Source organism: Chroicocephalus ridibundus, chromosome 11, assembly GCF_963924245.1.
Source record: "Chroicocephalus ridibundus chromosome 11, bChrRid1.1, whole genome shotgun sequence".
Classification (NCBI taxonomy): domain Eukaryota; kingdom Metazoa; phylum Chordata; class Aves; order Charadriiformes; family Laridae; genus Chroicocephalus; species Chroicocephalus ridibundus.
In genome coordinates, this window is record NC_086294.1 from 19,311,021 (window position 1) to 19,326,692 (window position 15,672).

General features: G+C 43.3%; 1 protein-coding gene across 2 annotated transcripts in view; it reads left to right on the forward strand.

The window, feature by feature from the left end:
* The window catches only part of GRIA1 (glutamate ionotropic receptor AMPA type subunit 1), a 132,898-nt gene that overhangs the window by 75,083 nt on the left and 42,143 nt on the right, over positions 1 to 15,672 (forward strand). For both annotated transcript variants that reach the window (XM_063349576.1, XM_063349575.1), the window contains exons 6-11: positions 4,736 to 4,897; positions 6,085 to 6,252; positions 9,881 to 9,985; positions 12,137 to 12,247; positions 13,192 to 13,398; positions 14,539 to 14,909. In XM_063349576.1, coding sequence (XP_063205646.1) covers positions 4,736 to 4,897; positions 6,085 to 6,252; positions 9,881 to 9,985; positions 12,137 to 12,247; positions 13,192 to 13,398; positions 14,539 to 14,909 — 1,124 coding nt within the window. The remainder of the gene's footprint in view (positions 1 to 4,735; positions 4,898 to 6,084; positions 6,253 to 9,880; positions 9,986 to 12,136; positions 12,248 to 13,191; positions 13,399 to 14,538; positions 14,910 to 15,672) is intronic.

A 15,672-nucleotide genomic window follows, 5' to 3' on the forward strand; every position in this document is an offset into this window, starting at 1 on the left:
CAAGGAGATTTTAAGCTGTGCTGCAGCTGGGCTGCGGGGAGGTTTATGAGACGATCAGCTGCAGCCTGCCCAGAGCTCAGCCCTCGCCGCCTGTTACCGCAGCTTCAAAGGCACAATTATACTGCAGGAGGCACCCTGCAGGGAAAGTGCCAGCAATTAATAGTAATTTAGTGAAATACAGAGGGAATTTGGAGGCATGCAGCAGTTGATGTCCGGGTACGGAGGTGAGGCTGCTGCCGTCTGCGGCGTTCCCGCGGGCTGGGATGATGTCCCAGAAGGAGCAATGCCTCCCGGTGTCATCAGTGCGCAGAGAGGAGGCAGTGGTTTAGTACGGTGAGGCAGTGACGTATGAGGGTGAAGGGAGACATGCAGGGCAGTAAGTGGTGCTGGCAGATTTGCGGAGGGTCATGCACGAAGGAGCGAGGCTTTCCCTGCACCGTCCCACAGCCGTCTGCACGGCCCGCTCAGCGGCTTGGCTCCTCCTGGTGTTCAGGGTATGAATAAGGAGCTGGCTCACTTCGGGGTGACTTTCTTTTCAAGGCAGATCCTTCGTGGACCGGTTAATCAAGATGGATTCACGAGGACCATTTCAAGTCATCAGTCTTCCTGCATTATGCATTTCCTTTGATGACTGAGCCCACAACCAGTGGAGAGGAATACAAATGTGTGACTTGCTGACACCTCTCCCAGCAACCAAGGCAGTGAATGGGACAGTAAAACAACCTTTAGCTGAAAAATGTTTTCAGTTTAAGAGCAGCATAAAGAACAGATGCAGCAAGGAAAACACAATGAGGAAAAACCCTTCCCAATACCGTTCTGTTTTCTATTTGAACACACGAAGGTGTCTGTAACAGCTCCCCGTGTTATTTACTAGCAGCAGGACTTCTGCATGTAATGGCTTTGCGAGGTTCATTAATGCAGAGAGAAGAGTCCATGGTACAGGGTAAAGAGCAAGTTTCCTCCTTTGAACCGAGCCTGGCTGTTGCTCGAACTGTGTGTTGCAGATGCTGTGAGTCAGAGCCGGCGTGGAGGAGGGAGGCTGTCTCAGCCCATCAGCACAGATGGGTCCAGATTTTTATGGTTTATTGTCAGCCTGCTAATTCGATGGCATTCAGAGAAAGCCAGGCATTTTCCAGGCATACGCAAGGCAGGAGGCCATATTCTCTGGTTTGCCGAGATGATATTGAAAAGTGAATTTAAATCGAAGGGACAGCTAACCCTGCTGTTGGGCAGGGGGTGGGCTGGCTGACGCGGGGTCCCTTCCAGCCTGGTTTTGATGGTTCCCAGAGAGAACTGCGCCTGTAGAAGTGTTGTCTCCCCGGGAGTACCTACATCCTGGGCAGTGACCCTGTTTGGGGCCCTGGGGAGCTCTGTGGTGTCCCTGGGTCCCTCTCTGCCTGCTTTGCCAAGGGTGCTGGCACAGCATCTGGGCGGGAGCGTGAGTTGCTGTATTGCTCCTCTTCCTCCCCGGGGGACTGGCAGTCCAGCCTAGGGAGAGGAAACCGGATACCTGTAAGTCCAACAACAGATATTTCACGTCCAACAAATGGTTCAGGTCTAAAGAGCCTGAAGAAATTCACATATCGCCAAATTCCAGGGGCTCAGCTCATTTCCCTGAACAGCCCACTGTGCTCCAGATGTGGCTGCAATGCAAGCTTTCTCCAGTAATCCTTGGCAGATTTTTGAAATGGTTTCAAACCCGTTTGACCACTCCATGGGACCGCAGAGGTCCCATGGATTACGCCATTCCAGCACTGTTCACTTCTTGCTTTACTTAATTGGATGGCAAAGGGAAGCATTTCTGTGCTGGATCTTTCTCAAAATAGTTGATACTAAACATATTGCTGCAAAAACATGTCTGCTGCCCCTCAGTAATGGGTTGCAGTCTTTCCTTAGTCATTTTTTAAGAATTTATTTTCTGTTTTCCAAGTACAGCCAACTGAAAACTAAATAAAAGATCCCTTTTTTTGCTACATGTAGCTGTAGTTAGTACAAGGTGACAGATGATTGATGGCTTCTTTACTTGCAAAGATTGTAATTCTCCTGTTCTCCTGTTTCCTACAAGCACTGAGTGATATTCCAGAAAGACAGATAGGCGTATTTAATTCCTGATGCCACTTTGTCAATAGAAGCATTTTCAAGAGCCAGTTTGCATAACGTTTGACATTTTCTTGTTCATATGTTAGCCAGCAAGAATTCCTCCTGGGAATTATTTTCTAAAATGTCTGACCTCTGGTATTCCCAGTTCATGGGCTGTCGTGTCATCCAGGCCTGCTCTGAGCAGATTTCAGTGGTGCAGTGATTAAAATTCCTTTCTAATTGGGACCGTTCCTACACAGACCTTGTACTGGGGCATGTGGAGGGGGGATAACAGGTGAAAACAGTTATTTCAGCAGTTGATAACAGCCAAAATGTAAAGATGTATTCGAGGTTAATGGTGTCCTCTATGGTCCCAACTGCCTGAAACAATTGGAGAATCTTCAGAGCTCTCCACATTCTTTAAAGAACCCGATTTGTGTCAATCAGTGGGGAAAAATTAGTACAGTCTTTGGGAAGAAATAATTCCTTTTGTCTATTCACATTATTTTAAAATTTTATCCCAATGAATATTGTTGAATACTTGCTTTAAATTCAGAATGGTTTCGTTTGGGGAAAACAGTGAAAGACAGTGTTTTCGACTGCTGCTGTCTCATCACTGGTGGCATAACCTTTTTTTTTTTTAACTTTTCCTATTTAAATCTGCTTGTTGAGGGGGCTGAATACACCAGGCATCTTGCTCATAGTCTATTGTGAACTTGGACTTTTCTCCATGCCTTTGTAGGCCTTCCGAGGAGGAGCTGGTGGCACGAACTTCAAGTTGCTGTATGGTAGTTTCTTTTGACAGATCTTTTTCCCCTGGGTACCTCCCAGGAGCAAAATGTCAGTGTAATTTGGTCGTAGCCATGAATAACCAGTTGGCAACCTGTGAGGTCCCTCTTACTGAACCTTAGGAGCTCTGCGTGTCAAAAAACACTTGGCCTGAAATGCATTAAGATGTCAGGGACAATTATACTGCTGCATTTCCTATTCGCTAATCACAGCTCTGGCTTTCTGAAACCCCTACGCTAGCAATTACAAAAAAGATTGATGTGGGTTTAACCAGCATTCTGAGGAATACGTACACACGAAATATCACTGTTTTTTTAACCTAAATCACTGCACTTTGAAGCAAAACAAATAATCTATTTAGAGCATCTGTACACCTATATCCAATCCTCAGCCTTCTAAGTGGATGCCAAATTGCTTATAAAAAGCCGGAAGAAAAAGTGTGGATGTCTTTAAAGACATTTGTGAGTCACTTACGACTCCCTCAGTCTGACGCTGATGTGAGAGGGCAATTTAGTCTTTTCCTTGCAAGCTGTCTGTTCCCAAACCAGGTTGCTGTCTAACGGCTTGATCCTGACCTTGGAAGTTAATGAGCTAATTAGCTCCCTCAGCCTATGCACAGAGGGCACCATTTTGGGAACTTGACCACTGTCTCATGGGAATAACGTGATGGGTTTTTAGCTCACACCATCATCATATGTTTGAGAGCACGCAAGGGAGAGAAACCCAGTGGTAAGTTTAGAAGGTGCCTATGGAGAACATGCTCCAGCAGCATGTGCTGGAGGAGAGAGGGAAGGCAGAGCTTGAACAAGATCTTCTGTTGCTCAAGTGATTGCGTTGTTCATAGTCCTCTCGTTCATTTTCCCTTATGCATTACGGTTATTAATAGTACTAGGGAAAATAGTTGCCTCCATCCCTTGTGCTTGTGTTTCAAAGGAAAAAACACCAGACTGCAGCCTGTCCCACACGCAGCAGCCCAAGCAGGAGCGCACAGTCTCTGTTCAAGCACCTGCATTGTGCAAGGAGGCACAGCAAACAGTTTGGCATAACAGCAGCGCTGAAGACATAGTATCAAAGCTGGCAGACCAAAAAATGACCGTTTCTCCATATTGTTTGCAGTGAATCTCTAATTATTTTTTACCTCTGACTCAACGGGAGTGACTAACTCTACAATGCCACCCCAATACACGTGTGTAGTCACGCACTTGTCTTCATCACATGTAGTGGGCAAGAGGTAGGGAAGAACAATAGACAAATGAAAGAAATCTATTTCATTAGTAATCTGAAGTCCAAAAAAGTACCCCTTTTTATCCCAAATTAGCAAATTCTACAGCCTGTCTTTTCTAACAGACGGGCTCCTGTGGCAGGCTGACTGACCATTTACTTCTTAATCTGCTTAAAGTTCAAGATTTGTTTTTCCAGACAAATTGTGACTTGAAAAGAAGCACACTCTCTGTTGGTGACAAAGTGCATGAAAGTTAGAGCTTGGTGAATAATTCTGCATAAAAGTTAGAGCTTGGTGAATAATTCTCGCTAATAGATTTTGAGAATTTAGTTATTTTCATCTAAGCATTATTCAGGATATATTTTTCCATTATTCTGCTAGCTTTCTTGCAAATGAGCTGTTATTAATACAATTGTTTGTCTCCCTGGCTGGAAACTGCGGGATACGGCCAGCTGAGAACCTGTGAGAAAGGCAAGTTCACCCCACGGTCAGGGAAGTGGTGCCTCTCTTGAATTGGACCTTACCTTGCAGAAGGAAGAGATTTTTCGTAAACTGGTTGCCAGATGCATTGATAGGTAGGATTCCTCTTATCCACCCAGGGATGTGTTCCTCTGATGAGCTTCCCCTGCTTCTCTCCTGTACTAGGGATTCATGGATATTGACCTGACCAAATTCAAGGAGAGCGGAGCCAATGTAACTGGCTTCCAGTTGGTGAATTACACGGATGCTGTTCCCGCCAGGATCATGCAGCAGTGGAGGAATAATGATGCCAGGGAGCATCCTCGTGTGGACTGGAAGAGGCCAAAGGCAAGTGGTATAAAAAAACCCATTTCATTTAGGGTCCGTGTGGCTCAGTTCAAGTTATGCTTACCTCTTCGTGATCATACAGAGCTCTTTAATCTCACTGTGAAAACCCGTCACTTGATATAATTATGAACATTACCTCTTCCAGGTGCCTCAACATTGTCTAAATTTTACTAGGCAGGAGTTGCTGCATGCTAAGAAATACACAAGTTGGTGTATTCACTCAGTCTCCTAGCTTTTACCCTCCTCAAAGCTAAGGATTAAGCATCTCATAACGTTCAGTATATATATATATATGTATTTAAAAAAAGGACTCATTAACTTCTTAACCTTTGACTTGTTTACTAGATATTCAGTGATAATAAAGTCTTTCCAGATGTTCTTTGTGAGCATTACAAATCCGCGTGTACAGCAGCGGGGAAACATATTTTAATTCCTAACACAGAAGACCCTGAAGCTGTTAAGGGGCGAGGGAGGGGGGAGGTTGTTTTTGTTCTATCTGACATTTGAAAACAAATACGCTTGTGACAAACACTCAGCAATAGAAATGTCAACTTAGGAAGTATTAGTTTAAGAAAGTTGCAAACAAATAAATCAGTAGGTGATCATAGGAGAAGGAGTTAACTCTAATGGTTACTCTTCGTGCCAGAGTTTTACACTAGTTTCTGTACAAGCTTCTGCTTGAATAAACTCATCTTTTGCAGACTTTTTTGCACATTGAGGTAGAATTTTCTGGCCTCCATCTGTGACCAGAAAGGGTCACTTGTTGTTTGATTTTGCGTATCTCACATTTACACTGTATAATGTATTCCTTAAAAGTTGAAGTCAATGATTCTAATTAAAGAGAAAGACTCACGTAAAAAGGTGAATGGCTTTTGAGGCTGAGTCCTCTTCAGGGAGGGCGAACTGAAGGCAGCTGGGCTAGAAGAGTGACAGGCGAAGCAGAACCACGCTTAGCTCTGCGTCAGGAGCTTCCCCTTCATTCTCCCATCCTCTAGGTGAGGAGGCACAAACTTTCACGAGTCAACAGGACAGTAGTGACTGCAGGGAGCAAGAGAGTGTTGAACTTCATAAATGGGAGGATGAAAAGAGGGCAAGTCATCTGAAAAGTTGCTGTGAGGCGATCCAGTGTAGCACACCCGAGGTCGGCTCACCCTAACGGCAACGTACAACTCCTCTTCTCTTTCTAGTACACATCGGCCCTAACATACGATGGCGTCCGGGTGATGGCCGAGGCATTTCAGAACCTGCGGAGGCAGAGGATCGACATCTCCCGTCGTGGCAACGCCGGGGACTGCCTTGCCAACCCGGCTGTGCCCTGGGGACAAGGCATCGACATCCAGAGAGCACTGCAGCAGGTTTGAAACCCAAGCGATGCGTGCACTGCAAGGAGGGCTGAACATAGTCTGTGGGTGGGGGAAGAGGGGCAATTAGCAGCAGAAATGATGAAACAAATCCCTTGGGATGAGGAGCTGATCCTTCCAGATTAGAGCCAGGTCTCCTAAAGAGTTCAGGTGTGCATCCAGCAAACTGCTTTTCCTGATACCATCTGATGTGTCCTTGCCTTCTCTAATTTCTGTTGAAGTTCTGGGACAGAAAAGCCAAAATATTATCCCATAAAATCATGGGTCCCTATTTTTATCTTTCCCTTCCCAAGAGAGAGACCTGCTCAGACCATATTTTTTGCAGATCCTTCGATTCTGTGAACTTGGCTTCAGTTCCAGATTGCTAATGGAGCTTGAAACCATGTGAATTTTGCCTTATGTGTTGGCTGTCATCAAAATGTTCCCCAAACCCAGATTATAGCTTGTTTCATACTGTGAGGATTTGTAAAAGTCTTAACAACAGCCATTTAGATAGTTTATTGCTTAAATCTGATAATCTTGTTTTTTCATCCTGCATAAAAATGCAGATTTTTGAATAAACAAACATACTGCATGAAACTTACAGCAAGAGAGGAAAACAATACACTCTTACCAAAGACTTATAAAGGTAGAATATTTTGAAATTTCATTAAATTTCAAGACTGACATTCATTTCTAGCATTTTTCTTTTTTCAGACAAAAATAGACGGATTCTTTGCAAATACTGCTGGTTCAGTGTTATCCAAATATAGCTTATCCCATCTTCTTTCCTTAACTGTGAAGCAGGCAAGAAGAATAAAATTAATTTGATTAATTTGCAGCATATGTAAATTACCCCAAGAATTTTGTTTTGATTTGGTTTTACCTTACTGGTAAACGACAATTCCTTTAAAACCAGATCTTGCATCTGATGTGATTTTATTGCTTGGATTCAATTTGTTCCCAGGCCTGTCATTGACTTTTTGTATGACCTTGGGCAAATCACTGTCACAGTTTCTCCAAACCCTAATAATAAAATCGGCCTCCTTGATGCATTAGGGAGATCGGTTACCTAATAAACATGATATGCTTGGAAGTCTTCTGATGACTAATGGGTTCTCAAGTATTTCCTTTATTGAATTTATGAGAATAGGATATCAAAATTAGGTGGCTAGAAAACACGATTTTATGTGCGTGTGTTGGAAAATCTCCTCTGAAGTTTCCTCCCTCTTCATTAAAACAAGTTCAAGAGTCTTAATTTTTCAACTGTTGTGATTTTGGGCAAAGAACATGGAGAGCCATTTGCAAAAGTTGTTTCTTTACCATTGAAAAATTATAATTTTTAAAAAGTTCAACAAGTTCAGTTGTGATGTTCAAAATAAAAGGTTCTGAGACATGCAGGGGAAGAAGTCTCCTAGGAAAATTTTAGCTATGAATTTAATAATCATCCAGCATTTAGTATTGTAGCAAGAAAGAGGCAGATGGAAATAGAAGAATTTGTGATTAGATTGAAGGTTTGAGTTATCCTTTCTGTAAAGACTCACAATTAGGGCAATTCTTACAGCTATTCACAGTGTGCTTTCTTTTCACCTCCCATTTTCTAATGCCTCACATTTTATAAGCTGTTTAAAAGCAAAAAGTTTCTCTACTTATTTCTACTCAAATGTCTGGAATAAGCTCCTGAATTGCTTTATTTCTGTTTAGTGGAGGAAGGAGTCATGGATGGCAGGAGCAAAGATGAAAAGCAATTTGAAACATTCTGCAGTTTTTCAAAAACAGAAATCTAACACATTTCAGCAAGTGTATGCTTTTATTAAAGAGAATTACGTTTTTTTTTCCCCGGGGAAAATGCTCACAAAATATTGCTTTAAACCAATACACTGAGGTTTCAGTTGTACTTTGAAAAGATTATGAGAATTTTTGACAGATTTTTTTGTTAACGTTATTTGGTTACCACAACTAGTAAGCAGTTAGCTAGTCCCTAACTGCTGACTAACCCTCTAAATCAGAAGGCCACAATAGCACCTTTCTCCTCTGGCTCTCCCGGCCAAGAACCACACGCCTGTGTCTTAGACACAAACACACTTAAAAGCTCCGTGCCTCCAGTTGGCTTTACTGGGGCTTAGCACGGTTGAAATGAGTCCTCACTGTATTTTGTAGTGATTCAAGGGGTCTCAGAGGATGGTAAATGACGGAAAAGTTGTGCTGCAGCCTCCAAGATGGATGGGAGAGACCCCTTTTGCCATTTCAGTGCCACGTGGATATCACAGGATTTAAGATTTCATTCATTCAGATAGAAGAAATTGCTGTACACCTGCCTTTTAGTGCATATAAAGCTACAAAGCAGCTGTGACCTGAGCTTCAGAATTGGTCAGGACCCGAAAAGAAAACCAGAGGGGCCATGAAAAAGCAGGCACGGGAGTGCTTAAGACAATGGTGCTTTTCTAGTGCATCTATCTTTTATGGGTGTGTTGTGTCTTGTGAGAAGAGAAGAGCGTGTTTCTCCAAATGTCACCAAGAATACCTCTTGACTTGAAGGAGCTTCAGAAAATACTGGCAGATGTTCATTTTCATGACAAACCTTTGCAATAATAGCTGGAAAACAAACACAGTTTAAGCAGATTAGCAACAGATTTCCTCCGTAATGATATAGCCTAATTTCTTCACCATGGGTCTTTATTCTGTGGATCTCAGAGTACTTAAAAAGGCTGCTAAATACCTGTTCCTGTTTTACATGTGGGAAGACTTCAGTTACAGGGACAACAGATTTGTCGAAAGCAAGTGGAACGGCTGATTCCCAGTCCAGGGGCATGAGCACTTCTCCAGGTGCTCTCTGTAGAGACCCAAATTTCCACTCCTTTTCCCATGTTCCTGGTCCCCACTGCCTGGTCCTCACACATAGTATGTGACTCCAGTTGGAAGCCCTTCTCCACACCAGGCTGGACATTTTTGCAGTAAGTCAAATGGCCACTTTGTGAGGAGAAGTTCAGAACATGGGTGTGATGTGAGCAAAGCTCTTCAGCTCCGCAGTGTTATCAGAAGTTTATGATTCAAAGTTTCCTATGCAAATTTCATTTACAGTACTAAGTTGTCAAGTTTTATTAGGCTGGCGCAGAGGTAATTAAATTTGCTTGTTAAGTGATAGACTCCTCTCTATCGAAAGATGGCAGCTGGGAGCTGTGGCCACGGTTTCATATTTTCTCCAAATACAGTTCCTGATTTGAACTGACAAATTGTTTATCAAATCCTGACTCCAGGTCAGATTTAGAAAATACAAAAAAACACAAAACCCAAGGAGTTCAGAGCTGATTTAGCTCACTGTCAGATCCCAAGAGGTGATGGGCTCACACATGATCTAGCTCTTATACATTGCTGAGCTCAGGAACAGACCACTAAGTTTAAGAGAAAGGGTTTTTAAAAGAAAGGGTAAGTTAAGAGAACGGCTGTGCACGTGGCCAGGCATGCTGTAGAGGGTGAACCTGAGAGAAAGCCCAGTGTCAAATAGACCTTCTCTCTCCCCTGCATAGATCTGAGAGACATGACTGCACTCTCCATCCTTCTTCCCCTCTCTTACTGCTGCCAAATCACCACCGCGTGAGATACTGACCAAATTGCTCTCCTCATGGATATTTATGTCTTTAAGGTCCGTTTTGAAGGATTGTCTGGCAACGTTCAGTTTAACGAGAAGGGACGGAGGACCAACTACACCCTCCACGTGATCGAGATGAAACATGATGGGATCAGAAAGGTAAAGTAGAGAGTGATCCGAGATCCTGTGTCAGGCAGCAGCCTGGTGTTTGAGTTACAGTGTGGTCAGGTCTCAGGAGACGTTTCTATTTATGAAAGCTTGCATGTGGAGTCACCACGAGTTCATTCCCAGCTCTCTGCATGAGCAAAGCCAAGCACTTGGGAGAACTCATGATGTATTACTAAAAAAATACAACATATGGAAGGGGTTATCAAGAGCAACAAGGGCATCTCAGTTGCGAGGCAGGGATTTCCAGGATAGTAAGACTTGGCCAACTCAGCCTTGCTATTGGCAGGGCACATTGGCTCAGGCTCAGCTACGCAACTGTCTGGCTTTTGCTCTCCCACTTTTCTTTTCCAAGGATGAGCCAAGGCAGAGCCAGGCAGAAGCTGTCTGCACTAACCCATGTAGGTGAACCCTTTATGTTGACCTAATTCTGCTCTCCTTTAAGTGACAAGAGCTTTACCACTAACCATGTCCTGATAGCTACACAAACATTTGTGCTATTCTGGAGTCCCTTTTTATATCCCAGGCACTTTGAAAAATCTGGCCTTCTTCAGGAGTGCCGATGCCTTGAAACGCTAATCCTTTTGAAAATCTGACTCCACGTGCTTATGTCTCACTTTAGGTACTACCTATTTGAAGAACAAAGAATAGCTCAGTAATTATAATAGTTTAGCATCAATCGAGGAGCACTACTAAATATTTTGGAATGGGGCATTCACTGGAATCCCTCTGCACCATCCCAGTCCCCTGAGAAATAAAATGCTTGTTTGAAAGTAAGAAAAACTGCAAATAGTGAAAGTTCCACATTTACAGCCCCTACCCCCAGTTCATACCTACCTGAGAGCAGTCAATGCGAGATCAGAGCCCACGACAGTCAAGCAAAAAAAGGCAGATTTGTCATCAAGAAATAAAAGTAGTATCATCTTGAAGACGTACAAAGTGGTCTTCCTCTTCTACGTGGCATTCATAAGAGAACAAATGCAGTATTATGTCCGGTGTGGGGCTCTCAACATCAAGAAGTTGGCGATCTTGGAGAGAGTTTAGAGGAGAAGAAACAGAACGGCTAAATGTCTTGATTTTGCTGTGTATTTACTGACAGAAATTATATTTGTTTGAAAGACACGTACATCACTGTCACAATGCATATTGTATCTTAGGCCCGCCCAGTTAGAAGTGCAAAACAAACATACGGGTCTCCATTTATGTTGCCCTGGGGCAGACCTTTGGAAGCTCTTTCCTCACTCTGCTTTCTTTTTGTCTGTGCAATGAAGAGAGATGAGAAGCCTGCATAGATTTTTTTTTTTTTTCTCCTGAGCTGCTATGATCTCTAATCTGCCATCAGCAGGCTCCTGGTCGTGCCCTGTGTTAATACCCTTTCCCATTTACTGTGATAAGAAACTCCTTTCACGTGAGCAGAGCTCAAGCAACTTCATACTTACATGAGGTGATGGGAAACCTCTTACAAAGTCAAGCCCTCAAAGTGGATAACCTCAACGATGATCTTCCTGGGGGACATTTGGTGGCACTCTGCTTTACCTGCAAGAAGAGATAGATCAGCCCAAATCCCTGATTATTAATAAGCACAACTTAACATGAGAGTTCTTCACATTACAACTGTTCAGCTTATTCATAACCCCGAACTTTTGACAGGGTTGGGTTGGGTTTTTTTCTCACTTCATTTTTTGTCCTGTTCTGTCAAGATGTCTTAGGAGTCAGTCCTATGTTCATGCAGGCTTTCAGCTGCGGGATAGTATTTTATCACCCTGTTGCATCTGGGCATGCAGCAGGCGTGCTCACCGTTAGAAACACATTCAGAAGTCACAGAGGGGAAGTGCGAACTCTTGGAGTAGGGTTGGGACAGGGAATTGCAATAATTCCCCAGTACCATGTGCCAATTGTGTTTACATGCGTACAAGCACTCTGCTACCGTAGCGTATCCTGCACGTTACTTTCAGGCTGGAGGCATGGTGGGATGGGGGGGTTCCTGGTCCCCCTGGCAAAAGACATCAATAATCAGGAGAGGAGATCTCTGATGGGGTACGAACATACAGAGAGAGCTGACTCTGCTTGGATGACCCTGTTACTGTGTCTTGGTTAATATCAAAAAGAGATATCAAAGAGATGCCCTGGTTTTGTATTTGGCAGATTGGTTACTGGAATGAAGATGAGAAGTTGGTTCCAGCAGCCATAGATACTCAAACTGGCAACGAGTCTACAAGCCTCCAGAACAGAACTTACATAGTCACAACCATCCTAGTAAGTGCTGTGACTTCTGTCCCAGCTCTCCCTCTCCCCCAGCTCCCTTATCTGCAGACTCCCTCTTCCCCCTCATGTGCCCTCCTTTGTACTATATCATTTTTATAACAGCAATAACAATAATAATAATAATAACAGCCCTTACTGTTTCCTGCCGGGTCCATAAAGGTATCTGAAAATTGCCGTGGCTAATTAAATAGGTATTAAAGAGCTCTCATGCTTCAGTGTGGAAAATACAAAAGATTATGACAAGATAGTAGACACATCAGTATAGGTAAATTAGGAACATTATACCTGTGCTTTGTATTTAGCCCACAGAATGGGGGCTGTAATTCTGGGAAGGATAAGCTGTATTGTGCGGAGAGTCTGAATCATAGCTTTAAAAACAAATCTCCACTATAATCATGAAGGAATAATAGGTACCCCATAATGTATGGTATCATGTATTGTGTCATTGTATACGCTTACCCTGCAGAAACACATGAAATGTTATTAACTTGTTTGTTGAATGCTTACTGTGAGTCTATGGAGAAGACACAATACCCAAACCGAGTTAAAGATCTTTAGGGCTCAGTCCAGTCCAGCAGATTTGATTCTGCCTGTGCCCACATAGGCAGACATGCCTTTAAAAATTCAAAGCTCAGAGGCACTAAATATCCCTTGCAGAACTTCACTGAAAGGTTTGTTACCCAAAGCCCCACAGCTACTGCATTTCCCTCAGGTCCATCACTGCAGAAGCTGCACACAGATTCTGCATGAATAAATAGAAAACGCCACAATAAAAATCACACTTCATACCTTCTAAAAGAAGCCCATTGTGTGTTGACTGTGCCCTTTGGCTTTGCAAGGGGACCAGAAGCTGCACACGAGGCTCCACTCTGAGCCCCTGATGTGCATCTCTGGAAATGTGGAGTGTGGCTCAATATTGGTGTTCTCTGTACCAGGAAGACCCATATGTGATGCTCAAGAAGAATGCCAACCAGTTTGAAGGCAATGAGAGGTATGAAGGCTACTGTGTGGAGCTCGCTGCTGAGATCGCGAAGCATGTTGGCTACCACTATAGGCTGGAGATTGTCAGAGATGGGAAGTACGGAGCCCGGGACCCTGACACCAAAACGTGGAACGGCATGGTGGGAGAACTCGTTTATGGGGTGAGTTTCCAACCTCATCCATTGTCTTTAGCTCTTGGTACTTGAGAACACATTCAAGCCCTAGAGTAAAAAGGAGCCCTGCCTTCTCTCAGCCTGAGCTGTCTTGAGGACTGCGGCTCTGATAATGCAAGTAATCAGCCCAAGTAAAACATTTTAATTTTGGGGGGCACAGCACATTCTGTGCCTATGGAAATGTCAAAATGTCTCCTATCAACAGTTCTAAGATTCTTTTTGTTTCCATTTTTGGAAGAACAAGTATTGAAAGGTCAAACTTTCCCATGGGTAGAACCTCCAAATTTTACTCTATTTTATCTTTGCATGATAATGGCAGGGTGAAAGAAGGAAAAGATTTCAAACGCTTCGCATGCAGCTGGTGAATGGTAGGACTAGGCCATTTTCTGTCTAGCCACCCATGTCCATCATCTCAGATATACACCTGCACCCTGTGCTTCTAAACCTGGTTCACTCTGGTAGTTCTCATTCTCTGGTGTTTTAAGTCAGAGGGGTCTAATTTTCCCTTGTAGGGAATGGGGAAATTAGTGTAGGGAGCACCAGTGCCCAAGTCTGTGTCTCACTGTGTTGGAGCGAGGGATGATCTGTCTCCCGCTGGTAGCTCCACGTTATACGCCGACAGCCATTTCAATGCATTTCCCTTTCCATTTTCAAGACAGATTGTAAAATAAGTGGAGAGTGCACATCAGTGTCACTGGAACATTTTTCCTCTTCTCCTGCATCAGTTATGCAATCAAAAAACAGTTCCTGATGGAAGTAAACATCCCGGCATCCTTTTTCAGGCGATTGGCCTTTCTTGCCTCTTTTGATGTCTGCATGATAAAGCTCTTTTAGTGAAAATCATCGGCATCAGGCTGTGACATCAGTGGATAAATCAGACAAGAAGAGCTAGGGGGCTGCAAAAAGAAAACGCTGTGATTTCAAAACAGAACTGGTAATCAGTAGTGAGAAAATGGAAATAATCCACCAATATTACGGGATGCTGCTTTTTAATATTTCTATTGCAGTTGGTTTTGTCTGATTTCTTCTGAGGCAGCGGGGGTAAACAGAGATAAAAGGAACATAAGCTGGATTTAATAGATACATTTTATCCGCAGAATGCAAATCTCTTTCCTGTCTCTTTTTCAGAGGGCAGATGTGGCCGTGGCACCATTAACCATCACTCTGGTTCGAGAAGAAGTTATAGACTTTTCCAAACCGTTCATGAGTTTAGGTATATCCATCATGATAAAAAAACCTCAGAAGTCCAAACCAGGAGTTTTTTCCTTTCTGGATCCTTTGGCTTACGAGATATGGATGTGCATTGTTTTTGCCTACATTGGAGTGAGCGTCGTCCTCTTCCTGGTGAGTCGCTTCAGCCCTTACGAGTGGCACACTGAGGAATTTGAAGAAGGACGAGACCAGCCCGCCAATGACCAGACAAATGAGTTTGGGATATTCAACAGTCTCTGGTTCTCCCTGGGAGCTTTCATGCAGCAAGGATGTGATATTTCTCCAAGGTGGGTTGCCTTTCCCAATGAACCTTCTTACAGTTCATGTGATTTAATCTTTCTGCATGCTTTGGAGCTGAACAGGATCTTCTTTGACTTTCCTTCCCAAATCATAGCGTAGTCTTCTGAATCAGTTACAGATTCAGAAAGGATCCAAGGGTTCACAGGTCTCACACCCATGAACTTGGGACCTCAAAATCGGGACCATAAAAATACCATTCTAAATTTATGCTGGGGAGTTCTTTTGAGGGAATTTACAGAAATGTAGACAAGATTTTCTAAAGGCACAGATTTGCAATCAGTTTTTGTCAGTCATTTATTTTGTTGGCATTAGAAAAAAAATAAAAGTCATTCTAGCATTATAGGGAAGTTACAAAATTCCAGTAATGTAGGGAGAAATAATACGGTAGGTGCCCAGTGAAAGGTTACGTGGTCTGTGCTGAAGATTATGGAGCACACCGAGTGGCTTGAAGTATTATTGGCCTTTAGAAAGGTGAGAGCAGAACCGAGTTTTCCTTCTGGTTCCCATTTCATTCAGTCGTTCTTCTGCCTGAAAGTTCAGCAGGACCCAAAGTCCAAAAGGTTCCTGAAGGGACTTTTGGTGGCGACATTTATTCTCTGTACAAATTAATGACTCTTGTGATTACGTTTGTTAATTTTTCTTGGGAAAGCTAGCACCGTACAAGGTGGGTGAAAACCTGCATGAAATGCAGAAGATGTAAATCTGCAACAGAGACACAAGCAGAGACTTATTTTTAAATAATGTCTGGGA